The sequence below is a fragment of the Cyprinus carpio genome, chromosome B8 (assembly GCF_018340385.1).
Source record: "Cyprinus carpio isolate SPL01 chromosome B8, ASM1834038v1, whole genome shotgun sequence".
Taxonomy (NCBI): Eukaryota; Metazoa; Chordata; class Actinopteri; order Cypriniformes; family Cyprinidae; genus Cyprinus; species Cyprinus carpio.
In genome coordinates, this window is record NC_056604.1 from 20,113,517 (window position 1) to 20,132,968 (window position 19,452).

Genomic DNA, 19,452 nt, shown 5'->3' on the forward strand with positions numbered 1-19,452 from the left:
TCTCTTTACTACTATAATACATAATGAACATGAATTAACATCAAACGGTAGGCTATTTTATAAGAGAGCTTACAGTACAACTTACTGAAATGTCTCGTGTAAAAGCTTATTCAGTGTTGCAAACTGTGGAAAACGTGTAAACATTGCAATGTAATATACACTACTGTGCACTAGTCTTAGGCATGTTAGTATTTTCACCCCAAAGAATGGAGTTCTTCTGGATTTAATTTGTCTCAGTTTCATCTGTTTCTTCATGTAATCACAGACAGATTCGATGATGGTGAGATCAGATCTTCATGTGGAGCACCGGCTGTTGTCAGACTGCTTGTGCATTCAAAAATCTCACTAGATTATTATTGAAATTAATGGCAAAATTAATGTTTGGAAATGTAAACTGATATTTTCTACTGACACACTACAGCAAAAGATAGAAATAACTGGCTTAAAACCCTTTTTGGGGGGTGAAAATACTAATGTGCCTAAGACTATTGCACAGTACTGTACATTTACCTCAGAATAACCTTCCGTGTCGATAAGCTCATCAGTCAGCTATAGAAAAATAACTATAAAGAGGAGCATTTTGCTATATTTATGCGCTATTGCATTTTAATATTTTTTCTTAACCTGTTGAATGTATGACAACATTTACAGGATGCATTGAGGAGGAGCCTAAACTACACTCAGTGGCCAAGTGATGTTTTTTTTTTTTTTTTTTGGTCCATGATATTGGTACAGATAATGAACAATTCTTTGTGACTGTATATTTCAAGTTGGAAAAGACATTTCGTTCCCACTTTAAGTTAACCTTAGTTCCCAGGTTATCTACAAGATGGATTAAAATGCTAATAAAGTCAAGAAAAGATGAGACATAAACACATGACAGTATGATTGAAGTGTTAAAATGTAAAAAAAATAATAATAAATAAAACAAAATAAAATAATAAAATAAATAAAACACGTTTATTCTGTGGCACCTAAAAAATTATTTGCCGCCTAAGTTTTTTTCTTATAGGAGCCAATGGCTCCTTACTCGATTTTTTTGTTTGGAGCCCTGATTGTTTTGCAGAGCTCAGTGTCTTGCTTTTTGTGATTAAAAGACAAATATTTTGTATTATTGAAAATTTCTTAAAAATAGTATTAAATTATTGTCTCGTTCTAGTGAACTAAGTATCTGTATTTTGTCTCATCTCGTGAGCTAAATGTATTGTCACACCCCTAGTTTCCACGAACGTGATATAGCTCATAATTTTTCCAAGTGTATGATGAAGCTTTTACTCTTCAGGTTAATCATACTAAATGTTCATTAAAAAAAAATAAAAAAAACTCTGAATAAGGAAATTGATAACTTTGCCATAGTATCCTTTCAAATGTTAAAGTTGCCACAGTAACTGCATGCTTTGTGCTGCATGTTATTTGTACCATTTTGTTTTATTCATTTATTTATTAGAATTTGAAAGATAATAATGAGATTGTGATCGCTGATTTTAGTCCTTGAAAACCAAAAAACTATTGCTTGAGAATTCCTTGAAAGTCATGGAATTTCATTTTGTAGTTTCTGTACGAACCCGGCATTCATGCCAGAGTATGAAAATTTATTAATCAAACCATTTCTAATTATAAATATGCATAAAAAGAAAATCTAGCTTGTGGTGGTCCCTGGACTGGTTAAAAGTCTGTGAATCTGTAAAAGTAGGTAATCTGTGAGTTATGAAACAGCCAGATTACAGCCACATTACAGGGGGTTGATAATTTTAAACCTATTGCAAATGCTCCTGGCTGCAATTTCCCAGCATGCACCTCTAATATTTCGTCGTCATTCAAACCTGAAGTTTGGGGATACATTTCACATCTCTCCTTATAATCTACAAGGATCCACCCGGGCTTGTGAATTCAAAATATAATAAAGTCAATATGTATGATATCCTGAAGGTATGAAGGCAGTTTCCTCTATGTCTCCATTTCCGTACGTCCCATGTGGCACAATGATTCACGACGTGTGTGAGAAGCTGAGAATACAGAATATAAAATCTGAAGCTCTTTATAGGTTAAAATTTTTGGCAGTGCAGGACCCCAAGGCAGGTATCTGGGCCCTTTGACCCAATGTGGCGGACCCCTTATGATATCACTACTTGTGGGTGGGGCCCTGTCTCATGGTTTGCACACAGTGGATTATCAGTACACCAAAGTAACTCATGGTATACTGGTTTGTTAGATTAAGTTAATGTTTTCATAATAACTTGTTTTGTGGTTTATTTATGGATACACTCTCTAAAGCTGTTTACTGCTAATGAGGTGCTCTATATATATATATATATATATACGCAAAATGAATACTGGATGCTAATTGCTTTATACTTTCTTTGTTTTTACATCAACCGGTTTGTTATGCATTTTGATTTATGTGTGTATTTCTAACATTACAATTAAATGAAGGGTTTGTGTGACATCTAATTTAATTTGCAGAGACAATATATGCAAAATAAGCCTATTGTAGGTTGGATTCTCAGAAAAGTGCAAAGGTGCAATCAGATTCACTATTGTTTGTCAAATTTTTTACAAATCCAGTCATTATAATATGACACAGATTTTTCATTCAAATTGGTTATTGCTTGGTTTGAAAGTGACTTGTGTGTATATGGTGCTTCATACTTTGCTACACTGTTGACGGTAGACATTTTGGACAGTGGACTTTTTTTAATGGACTTATCTTTTTTTATCGCCAAAATTTCACTGAATTGTAACCATTGTGACCAAGTCATAACACTGTGTCTCTGTGGTGCTATTTGTTTGGTATAGTTGTTTGTATAGTTCTGTTTGTTTTGAGCGTCCTGCCCATTCTGACACTGTAACAGGGCAACCAATAGTGTGAGTTTGGGGTGGGGCTATATGTTTGATTGTCTAATCACAATTAAGGGGAGGGTTCAGGAAGCCTTTTTGCAGTAAATATTTTTGCAGTTCTGCTGTTTACACACTTTATCTTTAAGTCAAGTCAAGTTAAGTAACCTTTATTTATATAGTGCTTTTTACAATGCAGATTGTGTCAAAGCAGCTTTACAGTATTAAACAGGGAAATACCATTCTCCTCTCACCAGATGAATCCAGCAGTTTAATTCTAGGATGCAACAAAGTCAGATTGTGCAGAGGACTCATCTGGTTCCCGTGGTCTTGTTCCGATGGCCTTCTAGGTGATGAATTTATCACCTAGACTTTATGAATTTATAAAATTAAGTACAATAAATATCCCAGAAGAACATCACATTATACTATAAAACAAAATAGATTTATGTATCACTAGTTTTGAATATAAAATGTATTATTCATTTTGGTTTTTATTTCGATTTCATGTTCTGTAGTTATAACTGAGGGATTTATTTTTTCATTTGCAGACATCACTGTTATTACTGTTCATACTTTATGTTGATTAGTATTAGTTAGTATTCCAAATAATTCCTCCAAATGTTCATATGATAACTCATCCATGATCTAAATATCATAGAAACTTAAGAGTATGCTCTATTTATTTGGAGCAGCAAGTAACTAGCTAGCAACACCATAACAACACCCAAGAAATGCAAATGCAGAGAAAGATCTTATTTTTATTTATTTTTTAAAATTTAGAAATATAGGGGGTTTTTTCTTTGCTGATACCTTGTAATGGTGATGTGTTTTGTGTATTTGCCATCTACTATAAATCATGCACAGATTTGAAATCTCTGTTGAAATTAAGGTGCATGTGATCAGTATATAATAATGATTTTTGTACAATACTAGTTAAGTTGGACTTAAATGAGACAAGTGAGAAAGCCCTACACCAGCAGGATCTTCACAGATCTGTGTCTCCGGTAGTGGGAGGTTGTCTGTCAGTGTGGATCGAGTGGACTCTAATGAGGGGCTCAATTGCCGTCCTCCTGACAGCCTCAATCTCAGAGAGCACTAACAAGATGGCCACCTGATGCAATCGTATTCTGATTCAGTGACAGAACCCCAAAGTCCATCCTAATGTTGCAGTCTTGTGGCAATAATGCACATTGCAGTGGTGACACCTTATGAGTGAGTGGGTCCTTGTTGTAGTTTTCATCATACTAGTTACTTCAGCAGCACCCACACACTGCTTGGTGTTGCTAGTTAAGTCAAACAATAATTGAAAATGGGTGATTAAATTTAGACAGTTTTTGAAGATGGGGGCCCACAATGTAAATGGCATGGCACGTTTTTCTTATGAATATTGATTAGGCCATGCTGCCATTGCTACCGTAGGTAACAGGGTTGGGAACGTTTCACTCAATGTTTAATGGCCTGGCCAATGAATGTCAACTACTTGGAGTTTAAGAAAGTAAATTATAAAATGTCCCATTAAAGTCACAATTAAACCGTTTTTGACTGTCACTGCCTTGTGGTGCAGCCACATTTACCATTGTTTGGCACATTTTTGTCAGAAAATTTCAACCATTCAAGAGGAATCAGTGCATGGTTTCATGTGTGATTTCATGTGAAGGCAAAAGATATCCCCAAGCAGATTGCACAACAGGTTCAAGTTTTTCGTACATATTCACAAAAACCTACTTGGTTTGAAAGCGACTTCTGTATGCTAAAACTATATCAAATTATGTTCCAGTAAGGAAATTAATAAATGAAAAGCATTCAAAATTATCTATTTTTATCAACCATGTTTTCTTGTCTTTATTGCATAGGACAGTAGGAGTCTGACAGGAAATGTCTGAACAAAAATGTAACATGTTTTTGTATATCTTGTTCTGATAATATAATATATAATTTAAAAGACATTACTTCCCTGCTAAAAAACAAAACAAAAAAAAACAATTGACACCATTACAAAATGTGCAATGGTTTTACTGATAATATTGGGACTTTTATTGGTTTTAATGGAAACTGTAATGGAGCCTGTGGGTTTCTACTGGTAATTGGTCACGTATTGGTGGCTTGTTAAAACCACTAAATCCTATTGGAATATGTCCCAAAACACACTACAGAAAAACATTTTTTTAATGGCTTTAATGGTTAAAAGTTGATCGTTTGTAATGGTATTAGTAGTGGAAATCAATAGAATTTTAAAAAAAATTTATTAAATTTTTATTCAGCAGGGTTGGATGAAAATATGAAAAATAAAATACTATGGAAGTCAATGACTAACTGGTTATAAACATTCTTCAAAATATCTTCTTTTGTGTTCAACAGCAGAAAGAAATTCATACAGGTTTGGCGCAACATGATGGTGAGTAAATTATGATGAAATATGGTGATGAAGGAATATCTCTTTAAAAAAGTTCAGCCAATGAAGTAGCTTTCATTGCAAGCAGTTTAGGATTCTGCAGGTGAAGAAGTTCTTGCAAGACTTCCTGCAGCTGACTAAGTCTGGTTTAGAGCCTCCAATTGGTTTTTCGGCTCCAGTTAATTGTGATCTTGTTAGCAAGGTTGTTTTGAGGTATCAGGGCATGAAATGTTGTTGAAATCTTACCCAAATGACTCCATCTCCACATGTACCCTCTAAAACGCATGCTGTTAAATGAAGGACTTCATCGTCAGCACATCACGACTAATTAGCCTGCCTCCTCTAGCCACGCTCACCTAGTGCTACAGAAAGTCAAGGGCCTCTGTCAGCAGTTTATGAACATGTGTTCGGCTGCCCAGATGCTCATTAGCCAGAGCTAGAGTTGGCTCTCACAGCTGCAGTTCGGTCTACACACCGCATGCCAAAGTACATTCATCTTTTCTGTGATTATCACAATGTGAACATGTTTAGCAAGGATGAACGAGCATGTTAAAAATGGCAAATTCACCTTACGTTTGTTTTACTTGACCCAGAGACATTTTTCATGCAAGAGAGGAGAAAATGTCAATTTTGGCTCATTGTCTGAAAATGTGGCAGAGGAGCGTGTGTGTTTTGCATTCACCACTGATTTCCCTCTCCACACATTCTCATTTATATTTATTGTGGCATAACAGGCATGACCTTGCTGATGTAACAGCATTACGGATTGGTGCTAGTGGGCACTGATGATCCATTTGTTTACCGATATATGTGTGTATGAGAGAGAGAATCGCAATGCTCTTCGTCCTCTGCCAAATGTGCTGCCAGTTGGTCCGTGTAGCGCGAGAGAGAGAAACTGACCCGAGAGAGCGTTTTTGTGCTTGTGCCAAGCCTGTAGTGTGTAGAGTGCCAGGCATGCCCGCACTTTACGGCCTGGTGTTAACAGTGTTCTCTCAACACCAGGCAGGCATGATAAAGTCTGACCGCTGGGAATGACGCTGTGTGAGAGAGATATGTGGAGCTGGTTGCCCCCTTAAGGGACGTCTGTCTGCTCTGTGGAAAATATTGTTTATTGAATAGTCTTCAGACCTCCTGTGCAGGTAATAACTGAGCCCTGACACTGTGATCACACCCAGAGCAACTGATGGCTAAATCACAAAACGCCACTTGTTAATATCTCTTCCCTTCTCACAAAGGCTTTTTTTAACGGTGGAAAGTCCATGGTAGGATTTTCATGTCGTAAAAAGGTTGCACTTATTTTTTCTTACAAAGGGTGAAGAAGTAGAGCAGTGTTTTGATCATTTTGCAAACGTTATTGTTCTTAAGTAGCCAATATATTTTGACTACCTGGAGTTTGAGAAAAAAAGATTTTAAATGTAAAATGTCCTCAAAAGGTATTTGAACTTGGAAGTCATATTTATAGATGTTTTTGAATGTTACTGCCTTAAAGTGCAGTCAAATTCATCATGGTCCTGCATTTCAGGGTTATTATTGTTATCTAAAACTAAACCCATAAAAAATGCCATTACTTGAATTAAAATTAACATTAAAAGGTTACTCCATCACAAAATGAAAATTTTGTCATTAATCACTTACCCCCATGTCATTCCAAACCCGTAAAATATTTGTTCGTCTTCGGGACACAATTTAAGATATTTTTAGATGAAAACTGGGAGGCTTGTGACTGTCCCATTGACTGCCAAGTAAATAAGTGTCAAGGTCCAGGAAAGTATGAATAGCATCGTCAGAATAGCAGAATAGCAAAAGAAAATTTATATTATGAATTATTTTTTCAAACTCAGACTCATTGGCCTTGGCTCATTTTCAGTGAAGAACATATATCAGAACAAATTTTCATTGACCACTCACTGTACACCCCCCCTACATATTTATATTACGCACAGAATGTTCGGGTCCACTGGACCCAGAGCTAGTAAAAGAGTGGAAATTTTAGATCATGTGTACCTTCACTCGGTTCTCCTATTGTCTGGGCCTACCATTAGTATGTGTTTGTGTGTTTATGTGTGTGTTTATGTGTGTGTGTGTGTGTGTGTGTGTGTGTGTGTGTGTGTGTGTGTGTGTGTGTGTTGTGTGTGTGTATGTGTGTGTGTGTGTGTGTGTATGTATGTGAGAGAGGAAGATAGAGTCTGTAAGAGTGTGAGTGTAAGTGTGAGTTTGTGTTTCTGCTCCTGCCATTCCCACACAAGGTTGTAGCCCTTTAATTCATAAATGTGATCTAACAAAAGTAATGTGCAAATTTTTACCATATATGCTGTTTATATTGCTTGTAATTGGGATAAAGTAAGCATCTAATGAGTATTTTAACATATAATTTTTGATTGTGTTGAATTAAAAACCAAAAACTGCAGCGGTTCTACCAGACCCACGAACACTGGCCGAGTAACAAAAATATGAACATCATACAAGGGTTAATAAAAAATCATACAGACATGTTAAAAAATGGCAAAACACAACACAATTACTAAAACAGAAAATATAAAAATACATGTATAGAAAATATTTTTAAAAATCTAATACAAAAATTAACAACATTTTTTTTTGTTGTTTAAGATCACGCATTTACAAGCATAACAAAATAGTGCTGTTTATTAGATAAAATAAATATACTATATAGGAATAGCACAGACATACTTTTTAATTAACAGTTTTTTTAACTGCTTACACACATTTCCAAACGTTGCCTCTTTTTTTTTAACTTTACACACAAATCCAAGAAATGCACACACAAAATGCCAAATGCCTCACATCTCTTGCAAAATGAAGCACTAACACATTTCAAAAGCAAACATTTGCAAACACCTTTGCCATAATATTAATTCCTATTAGATTTTTGTGTTACATAGAGATTTGTGTGTTGTGTTTTGTAAAAAGTGTTTCATGAAATAAAAATAAATAATAAAAAATAAACAAAAATGTGTCAAAGGCCGAGAATTAGTGTATGGTTTTGCAGATTTGATGTGTGGTTCTGGTGTTTGAGTGTCAGGTTTTAGAGATTGTGTGACAAGTAAAGATTTTGTCTGTAAGCAGTTGAAAAAAATTTAGAAATATACTAATTGCTCATTGGTAATTTGGGTTAGTTCATATTAATGTAAACTCGTTTTGCAGTCATAAGCAGTAAGGGTCTGAAGAAATGTATAGGTTTAATTTTCTCTTCAAAATGTACTAGTAAAAGTCAACACATGTTTATAATCAAGTAAAGTATAAGTATTGCAAAATTGTACTTAAATACAGTAATGAAGTATTTTTGTAAGTATTTTGTACTTTGTTACTATATACCTCAAAAAGGTATGAATTGGATCTGGCAGTCATACATTAGAATTATTACTGTTGTATTTGCAGTATTTCTTAGTTTGTGTGTGTGTGTGTGTGTGTGTGTGTGTGTGTGTGTGTGTGTGTGTGTGTGTGTGTGTGTGTGTGTGTGTGTGTGTGTGTGTGTGTGGTAAGAGAGAGAAATAATTAATGAGGTGGAACAACACAATTGTTCTGCGTGTGAGTGAAGGATTTTTTTTTTCATGCTGTAATTGTTGTATGTGATCACATTATGAAATGGGTTCAATTATAGTGCTGAGAAAGTCAATCTGCCACATTAACATACCTACACACACTGTAATCTGATCCAGCAGACCTACACACACACAGATAGCCAGAAATCTATTTAATGCAATCTCTTTTGTTTAAACACAGCAGAAAGGTTTTCTTCCAGTGGTTTTATGTTTTTGCTGAACCACGCAAAACCATCTAGAGAGGACTATGACCTTTACTTTAATTTTTCACCCATAGATGATGCACGTGGGTATAAACAAACATTCATGAAGTGATTTTGACTGGAATACTTAAACTGATCTTTGATTGCAAAAGCACATTAAGCTCTGTCTTCAAATATGAATGTGTTCTTTGTGAATCTCTTTACCTTGATCCAGTGGTCTCTAGCATCAAACACAGTTCTGAATGAAAGCAAAAGCTTCACTGTAATTCCAGCTCTTTTTGTAAATGTCACTCAGTCGTAGAGCATTTAATAAAACTGATATGCTAAATTAGCTTCCCATGATTGGGTGCATCAGCCTAATGAAGCTTAATTTAGGCATGTCAACAAACAGAGATTTCTGTTTTAAAAAAGGTTGTTTTGTGAAACATTTCATTAAAAAAATAAATCTTTCATGAAACCTTTGAAGAGGTTAACAAAACATGATTGGGTAATAAATATTCTGAAGTTTACTAAAAATAATGACTGTAATCTTGGTGCAGATTCAAACATTTAACCTTTCCATTCCCAGGTCAACGCGGGATAGTGAAGATGATGATGATGAAGAGCGGAGAGGAAAGACGTGTACACTGCAGTACCAGAGGGCCATGGTGCGTGTGCTCACACACTTTGTGGCTGAATCCTCAGAGACGCGAGGTCAGGTGACCCACATGCTGGGCAGCGATTGGCAGGTGGATATTACAGAGTTAGTCTGGGACTTCCTGAAAGTAGAGAATCCACGAATCGCTAGGCTGAGAGAGGGACGTGTTTTGGAGGGTATGGACACAGGCATGACCAGCATTCAGGTTTGTATATTTTCGATATTTATAAACCCTATGTCTGCCAATTCAAAGTCAAAGCGTCTCTTAAATTATTATTTGTTAAATATATTTTTACACTGAAAAATACACTTAAAAATGTACACTAATGTGTATTCACGGTGAAAAAAGAAAATATATTTTTACTATATACTTGATAGTTATGCCACATGACATTTATAGCATCATTGTTTACCTAAAAATGAAAGTTTTTCTCACCTCAGATTTGGAGTAATTTAGCATTGTATCACTTGCTCACCAGTGGATCCTCTGTATCTGAATGGGTGCCGTCAGACTAAGAGTCCAAATAGCTGATAAAAACATCACAGTAATCTACAAGTAATCAACACAACTCCAGTCCATCAGTTAATGTCTTGTGAAGTGAAAAGCTGGTTTATAAGAAACAAATCCATCCAGACATTGTAACTTTATACTGTCAGTAAAATATGTGTCCATAATCTATAATAACACATTCTTCAGTGAAAAAGTCCATCCCCTGTTGTCCTCCACCAATATGTTTGTTTAGAGCTGTTTTGGACTGTTTTGGCTTTCATTTGTAAATGGCGCTTGATACTTGTAGATTATTATTGTGATGTTTTTATCATTTGTTTGGACTCTCATTCTGACGGCACCCATTCACTGCAGAGGATCCTTTGGTGAGCAAGTTGCTTAATGCTAAATTTCTCCAAATCTATTCTGATGAAAAAACAAACCCATCTACATCTTAGATGACTGAGAGTGAGTACACTGTCAGAAAAATTACAATTTTGGGGTGAACTATTCTTTAAATTGAAGCTTTTCATATATAAAAGTTTTTTTAAACCACATGTAACCAATGTGAATACAAAGAGTACATTTCTAAGGACTTATCACATTTTAAACAAGATTTTTACTTTTCTTTGTCACTGACTCTGTATTCTGTACATCAAGTACCATCATTGTACTGTGGTACTCCCAGCATACTTTTTCTGCAAGGTTGAACACAGCCAGTACTAAGATGTTACCTTTTCCACAGCTCACTTTTCTTCAGTAAAGTGGGCTGATATTGAAGCGTACATGTGTCTGAGGAGGCGTTAGTCATCTGAATTTATTTTGTTTTTCCTGTCTGCTTTGAGAGCAGATACCTAATATATGCTCGTCTGCAGTGAAAGTGTTGGCAGGCAGGAGACTGTCTGTAACACCTTTTTATTGCATCAATCACTAGAAGGGTTTACAGCTCTGTGTTTTTGATATTTCTCCCTGTAATTGGAGATAATCCCTGTGGGCAGCGCAGTCTCTACCAACCCAGATTGCTTATGATGCTTGTATTTAATAACGTGCTTTTGTGTGTATGCTCTGCTCTAGGTCCTTTCCCCGCTGTCAGACTCCATCCTGGCGGAGAAGACGGTGAGGGTTGTGGATGATCGAGTGACCATCACTGAACTGGGCCTGCAGTTGGTCAGTGGTCTCACACTCAACCTGCAGCTCAGCACAGGAAGTAACCGAGCCATCAGCGCAACAGCAACTACACAGGAAGTTCTAAGCAAACCTAAACAGGTAATTTCACAGCACAAAAACAGAATATTCACCATTTTCATGAACAACCAATGGGTGCTCACTACTGTTATAATGTTTAAATCTAATTAAATATCATTGTAGAAGCTACAAGAGTTAAATATGAGCACCAGTTCAGTATGTGACGTTTACCACCACACAAATAAGGTTTTTAAAAGGAAATAACCATATAGAAAATTAACAAATCAGAGAAAGAAGTCTATGACTTGTGCTGAAGACACAATTTCGTTGACAACAAAGCTATAGAACTTAACCCTTTTAATTGTTCACTCATATAAAAATTACATGCAATGGGATGAACCAGAGTGAAATGATGGCCAGGACAGAAGTTATGTTAATGTAAAACATCTTTTAGCTTGTTTTATTTTTGATTACGTTGTTTCATTTTAAGATACACTCTCTTGGAAAACCGTTTGGTGTGCATTTCTCTGGAAAATACTTCCAAGAAAATGCTCCACTTGCATTCACTAACAGTAGTCCATTATATAATGACACCTTTGAAACTCACTGCAATTCCCTCTTTCTATAACAGCCTATTAAGGAGCGTTTTTCTACATTGGTCATTTGTTGCACAAGTGTAATGTATAACCCATGGATGAAAGTAACTATGGTTGCCCATGGTTACATCTGTCATGCTTAATTATGGCTTTGTTAATGGTCTCAGGGGAGGTGGTGAATGTGCAGTGCCTCAGTACCTGGACTCAGTATAATTATCTTCTAGTTGACAGTCTTAATCAATATCAATATGACATACCTCAGATTAGCATCAGCGCAGTGCTGTTAGTTCAATCCTTTCAATTAAGCAAGACATACATGTGTTTGTGTGTCTCAGAGGCTCTGTTAATTCTTGTGGAACTTGGTATGACAATGCATATTAAGTACCAGAGCTGTTTTTCATGAACACATGAATTTCAAGCAAGTTTCAAACAAAGAGAAATGTATTCTTCCTCATCTTCATGCACAATTACCACTAAAAGGGTTTCAAAACCAAGTGAGCTGGCCATTTTCTACAAAGGATGCATCCTAAATGGTATTTTACACTGTATGCGATTGTTTGCAAGCTTTTCTTGTGATCTCGCCATCACATGTGAGCAACAAGCTGTAACTGTTATCTTTCATGGTGTGCAGCGCTGTCCCCGATCTGCGATCTGCCACGTGTCTCCTATTTGAAAATAAACTGAGAACACACAGATGGTGTGCACCATGTAAAATGTGCTTAAAATGTCTGTAGTTGAAATGGAGCCTTATAAATGACTGATTTGGTACACTCTGCATAGGCAATGTCTCTGCTATAAACAAGTGCATCACACAAATAGTGTTCCTTATATTAAGCACACGGGAGATGCAACTCACAAACAATTATACAGTATGTGACATGATATTTCTGGGAGGAGGTGTGGGGGGGGTATTCAGAAAAATATACAGTATAAGTATTAAACAGTCATAAATTATAGTGTCATTCATTATAAGCAACATTTCAAATAAAAAAAAGTCTAAAGTAAATTATTTTTATTTATTTATTTTTTTTAAATGACTGGCATGGGGGAAATGCGCTATACAAACAAACTTGGGTTTCTCGAATCCAAATGTGTTTGCTTTGCGCATGTTTTGCATAATTGCTGTTAATTGCATTATACAAGTCACTTTGGAGTATAATTTGCAGACAGCACATTTGAAAAAAAAAAGTGTAAAGTTAAGCATCCATTGTGAAAGATATGTGCGCACAAAGTTTGAAATGGCAAATGTAAGCATAGGAATCTCCATTGATAAAAAAAATGACAATTCAAGTGCTGACATAAAGCTTTGCACTAATTAATACCAGTCCATCTCTAATTAAGTCCATCTTCCAATAATGCTGGCCATCAAAAGGGTGCAAAAATAAATCAGATATTTAAAAAAAAATACTATTTAAAACACATTGCCACCCTGAATATATAAATACACTGCAAAATCCCTCTGGAGCTTACAGTATGCTTTTAAAGTATTACAGATATAATTTTGACCTCCCTCATTTGCCATCTCAGTGCATGATTAGAGTGCTCTGGGAGTTTTCCCTCCCCCGTAGAAGGATTTGTAGCGTGTTATTTGCGGACAGTGAGCATTGATGTCTTCATAAGTGGAGAGCTTAAGATGCGTGTGTTTTGCAAATCCCTACATGCAGCCCCATATCCATAATAGCACTGTGTTATCTCCTCATATCTTTTAATCTGACTCCTTCTGACCCACCAAGTAGAGCAGAGACCCCTCTGATCTCATGGCCTACATTAAAGGATTGCTGTGTGGAGTCAGACACAGTATATTAGTAAAGTAACATGCAGTGACACATGGGCTCCACAACAAAACGAAGGAGCTAACTCATTGTTTACTGCCTACACAGACACGCTACATAGATCTGATGAGTATACACTCATAATGTGTACATAATTAACACATGCATTATTGGTCAATAAACTGGTTTGCTTTGTTTTTTATTTAAAAAAAAAAAAAAAATTACTAATGGCATTGGTATGATTTAATAGTTGTCACTCGCAACATTTTTTACAAGAGGAATCTCCATTTTCCAGAAATGGCATCTGTGACAAAACATTAAGACACTTTGTGATTTTGTTCGTTATATTTTTGTTTTTACTGATTTTATGCTACTGATCTTATGATTTCATGAGACAGACCATTCAAATGAAAATTATAACATTCAATATGGCAGATATATATATATATATATATATACAGTATATATATATATATATATATATATATATATATATATATATACAGTATATATAGCACTTTTTAGTAATAAGGTTGGTTACACTTTATTTTAAGGTCCAATTTGTGCTATTAACAAACCATTAACTACAACTTTCACCACAATTAACTCCAAATTTGCTGCTTATTAATAGTTAGCAAGGTCGGATTAGGGATGTAGAATAAGGTCATGCACAATATGTGCTTTATAAGTACTAATAAACAGCCAATGTGTTAATAATAGGCATGCTAGTAAGCAACTAGTTACTAGTAAGAACTGGTCCCTATACTTAAGTGTTACCATACCATTTGTTTAGAAGTAGCATGTACTTTAGCTGTACCTGCCTGAAACTGCAGCTTTTAGATACCTAAAGAGGCCAAAATTTATGACACCATTGTTGTGATATTTTATTGCTTGATTTAATTTGTTACAGTTCCTTCTAAACATTCTGACCTAAATTTGGCCAGAATAAGGCATTTTATGAGGTTAAATATTTATTCCAGGCAGCTTTTGCATTGCAAGCCTATGATGGCTAAAACCACTGTAGACAGACAGATTTGAGATTTGAGACATGCTAGCAGTGCCCTTGTACTGAATACTATTTTGTCTAAGTAGGTTAAAAATAACAATAAACACTAAAAAAACACCCATTTTAAGCACTACAAGTCAGTTTACAGTATGAAAAAAATGGATATTAATTTTCTAATCTGCTAAAAAATAGCATTTAAAGATTTTTTAAAGATTAAATTTAGGTGAACATTAGATGATGACGAAGTCATCCAAGTAAGAAAAGAGCAAATTCCCATGCACAATCAAATATCGAGCTTAAGGGTGTCTAACTTTTTAGCTCCAACTTGCCCCAACATGCCTGTCTGAACGTTTTTATTGATCCTAAAGAAACCTTGATTAGCTGGTACAGATGTGTTCAGCTGTAGAAAAGTGGCCCTTTTCAGTAGCAGGATGGGACACCCCCGCAATAGCTGATATGGTACAAATATACACTGTAAAAAATAAATCCGTAAAATAACAGAATAAGTACTGGCAGCTCATTACACATGACATTAATTAATTGTATGGACATTTCTGTTAACTCTAAAACACAATGCAATGAAGTGTAAAATTCAAAATACAAATAAAAACACAAATAAAAAATAAAATAATAAAAAAAACCTTCAAATTATACATAAAAATTTTCTTTTTTTTACAAATTTACAAGAGTGTATCATGCATTTATTTATTGATACAGTCATACATATCTTCTGTATTTCTCTTTGCGCTCTGTAGGAGGCGCTGATCAGTGCGTGGCTGCAGTTCAGTGACGGCTCCATGGCTCCTCTGGACCTGTACAACCCAGAACACTTTGTTCTGACCGCTACCTCTCTGGATGAGGATGTAGTGTCCGTACGGCAAGACGCAGCAGGCCGGTGGCCAATTATTTCTGCACGAGCCGAGGGTCAAGGTCTGCTGGTGCATGTGGAAATGACGGTATCTGAAGTGTGTCAGAAATTTAGGCGTCGGAGCGTCCTAGCAGCTGGAAACTGCAACATCCGTGTGAAGTTCAGTCGTAGCGAAAGCGCCTTGAGACCGCGTGACTTTGGCCAGGATGAGGACATGGACAACAGACCAGGAGACCGCAGACAGAATCCGTCTCTCCCGGATAGGACCGGAATGGACAACCACTACTATGGAAGCTCCATCTCAGACATGGAGGATGGTATCATGAGAAGAATCACCACCACAACCAAAACAGCAATCATCAGGAGACCAGGCGGAGACAAGCTCTCAGATGATGGGAGCCGGTTGCCCGGCATTCCCAATGACTTCTCAGACTTCCCCGCTCAAGTGGACCTTCCCCGAGGACATAACGTGGATGAGGACGACCTTCAAATACCTCATGGACTTACTGACCTTGAAATTGGGATGTATGCTTTATTAGGCGTCTTCTGTTTGGCTATTCTGGTTTTCCTCATCAATTGCATCTCATATACTCTCAAGTACCAACACAAGGAAATGTCGATTGAGGGCCAGGAGAGCTTGAACCACGCCCACGACTGGGTGTGGCTGGGAAACGACGCCGAACTTCTGGAGAGCCAAGTAAGTTTGTCTCCGCAGACCGATGAACACATCACCATTATGGATTCCAGCTTAGGAGGGTTAGAGGAAGGGAGCCACCTTCTCAATGGCGGCTCTTTGCAGAAGAATGTTCAAGGCCAGGTGCACAGAGGAGCCGAAACCGCTACGGTCTGCACCGGAAAAGACAGCAAAGGCGATTCGCCAACGACCAAAAGAAAACGTGTGAAGTTTACCACATTCACCACCATCCCAGTGGAAAGTGTTAGTCCGGCTAAGGAAAAGTTGGGATTCGATTCTGACAATGACATTAAGTGGGTATGTCAGGATGTTGAGCTTGGTGACTCCAAGGAACTACGAAACTACATGGAGCGGCTAAATGACAGTGCTTTAAAGGAAGTGGCGTAGTCAAATCAATGTGTGCGAACTGAACTCACCCTTTTGCCTTTGTAATAGAGACGAGTACGAGCCAGGGAACAACTGCTACATAAACCTTACTGAACACAACACATCAGCCATTACATAACAAAGGATGTCTAGCATTCTTTTGGTTTGACATGTCGGTAGGACAATGCCAAGACAGAGAGAACAGCAGACTTATGGCAAAATATGACATTTTAGCAAGATGAATCGAATCTTTTTTGTATGTTCATTTGTATTATGTTGTCTTCATTTTTTTAAATGATTTTATTTTAGCACCTTTTGTAGTTAAAAACTAAACCGTATTTCCAGGCTTGCCAATGCTCTGCACTCACTTATGAGGCTACAGGACTGTATGCAGATGGTGACATGTAGATTAAAGATTGTAATATTAATGAATCATTGTAAATAAAGTCCACATAGAATGGTTTGGATTTGGATTCCCTACCAGTTTCATTTCTGGCCAGTGTATTGCTTGCTAGATTCTGGATATATTTAGATTATTCACCAAGAGACCTTGAGTCACCAAGTTTGACATTTGTGTTTTTTTTTTTTTTTTTTGTTGGTAAAGAGTGTCATAAATCCTTTTCCTCAGCCTGAGCAGTGAACATGTTTTTCAGCCCAGAACTGCCTAACTAAATCAATTACACAGTTCCTCAAGGATCTGTTTAAATTATACTTTATTTCCCAAATCTCAGTTATAACCTTTTGTTGCTTGAAGCGTCAGAAACAAGCTGTTTCAAATGAGATAGGAACCTTATTAAAGTACTAAAGAAAGCTCAGCTCCAGTCATTTTTGACCATGGAAATGTTCTGGGTATAAGAAAGTAAATCAATTATAAATTCCAAAAAATGTATGCAATCAATCCCAGACTAATTCAGAACAATAGCTCCAACATTGGGAAAAAGGGCAGTCTGAAGATGCCAATATTTATGCAGCATATGATAACAGTCTTGCTTGAAAAAGGCCAAATGAATTCTATAATGGTTGTACTGCATGTTAATGTGACATTTCCGCTGCAATCCTTCAAGCCAAAATATTGTAACCTTTCACTACACAAATGCCAATTATTGTCTAATTAACCTAGAGTAGATACCTCTTGCAAGTGCTCAATGGTATTTCCTTCTCAGTTTTATTAATGGGAAACTATCAGTCTTTAGTGAAAATCATTAACAGCATCAGACCTCTGAGAGCCAGATGGAAAGGAAGAGATTCTGCACTTCCAACCAATTAAAGAAAAGATAAAAAATCAGTGTTACTGGCAAATTTCAGGTTTAATTAAGACAAACTAAGAGGAAATGTTGCCACATTTTATTTACTTCACCCAAAAATATTTTTATAAAATAAACAACAGAATATATTAATTATTAATACAAAAAAATAAAAAAAAAACAAGTTCCAGTTTGTTATAGGACAGATTATATAAGGGATCAGAAAATAATTCCAGACAGAGCTATACGGGCCTTATGACCAGCTGAATGCACATTATGCCACTTATTACATCCTACTAACCAAACAATTTCAACTCAAATCGATATTTCATGCCTATATTTGTTTGTATATGGTTTGTATATCTGAGGTTCTCTCATCCCCTATAACAAGACAAAAATTGCTGCAATGCAACTGATCTTCATCTGTCAAGTTTCCAGCTCTGTCTTTTACTGATTCCTCCTTCTTTTGAGTGGTTTTAATTTTTTTGCTATAACTGGAGACTTTTAGCCTTTTAGTGTTTAAAATAACACTCCAGTTCCAGAGCACAGAGTAAAAAGAGAGACCTAATATTAGCACTGGTATGTTGCAATTGAAAACAATCAAATATACAGTTTAGTGGTCATTACACAAGAGTATTTCATCGTTTTTAGCAGCTCCGAGCAGTAATGAGCAGCTCTATTCTGGAAAAGGGGGCCGGGAGCAGCAGCTCATTTGCATTTAAAGACACAGGCCTGAAAAATAGCGTGTTTCTGCTTCCACTCAAAATAGGCATTTTAAAAATGATATAATTAACCCTTTAGCGCGTACGATCACACCGGTGTGATCAGTCTTGGCTGGTCCCTGAAGCGTACGATCACACCGGTGTGATTAGAACGTTCAGTGTGTCACGTCATCAACTGCTGAATTTAAATCCGCTTTCGCGCTTTGGCTGGCGCAGAGCCTGATCAGACGCGCTGAGCGCTGTACATATTATCACAAATATTCAGTGTTTTCAACCATATTATGCTTATTTTAGGTTTCAGATATTTAAAAACACATAAGTACTAGCAAAAACATACATTTACAGTTTGTAAAATACACGCTGATGTCTATGGAAACGGCAATAATGACCCTTACAAATATAATCTGACTACATGTTTTTATTAATATCATATACAGATTGTGTAGGTAACTATAAAGTTTATTCTGCCTTTCTCCGAGTTTACCTGAGACCTACTTTAACGTGTTTTCGGGAGGAAAATTATGAATTTGCGTGCTGTAAATCCCACAGCTCGGATTCAGCGCGAACTAACATGGCGGCGCCCATCACCCGGTATAGATCAACTAACACGGTCGATATAAAAGTGTTTAAACTACCAAATATATTTACTTGCACACATTTCAGAATCGGAATATCAGATATACCATAATATAGTGAGTATGTTTGAGAATATTTTGAATAAAACAGGAAAAACGAAATAAAAGCGGTCCATGTGTCATACAGATCTATTTTGGCTTTGGTGTGTCACATGACAAGCATGACGCGTCGCCATGGAAACAATAAGGCGGTACACTCTAAATAACGGTCGCCTGAAAAAGAACTCACGCCGGGGTCTCAGCT

The 19,452-nt window shown here is 36.4% G+C and overlaps 1 protein-coding gene across 1 annotated transcript in view; it reads left to right on the top strand.

Annotated features, from left to right (window-relative positions):
• LOC109098840 (transmembrane protein 132C-like) overlaps positions 1-18,004 on the top strand; it is a 196,338-nt gene extending 178,334 nt beyond the window's left edge. The window contains exons 7-9 of the mRNA XM_042730040.1: positions 9,565-9,838; positions 11,195-11,386; positions 15,435-18,004. Of these exons, the coding sequence (XP_042585974.1) occupies positions 9,565-9,838; positions 11,195-11,386; positions 15,435-16,628 (1,660 nt within the window). The 3' untranslated portion in view covers positions 16,629-18,004. The remainder of the gene's footprint in view (positions 1-9,564; positions 9,839-11,194; positions 11,387-15,434) is intronic.
• Positions 18,005-19,452: the final 1,448 nt, after the last annotated feature.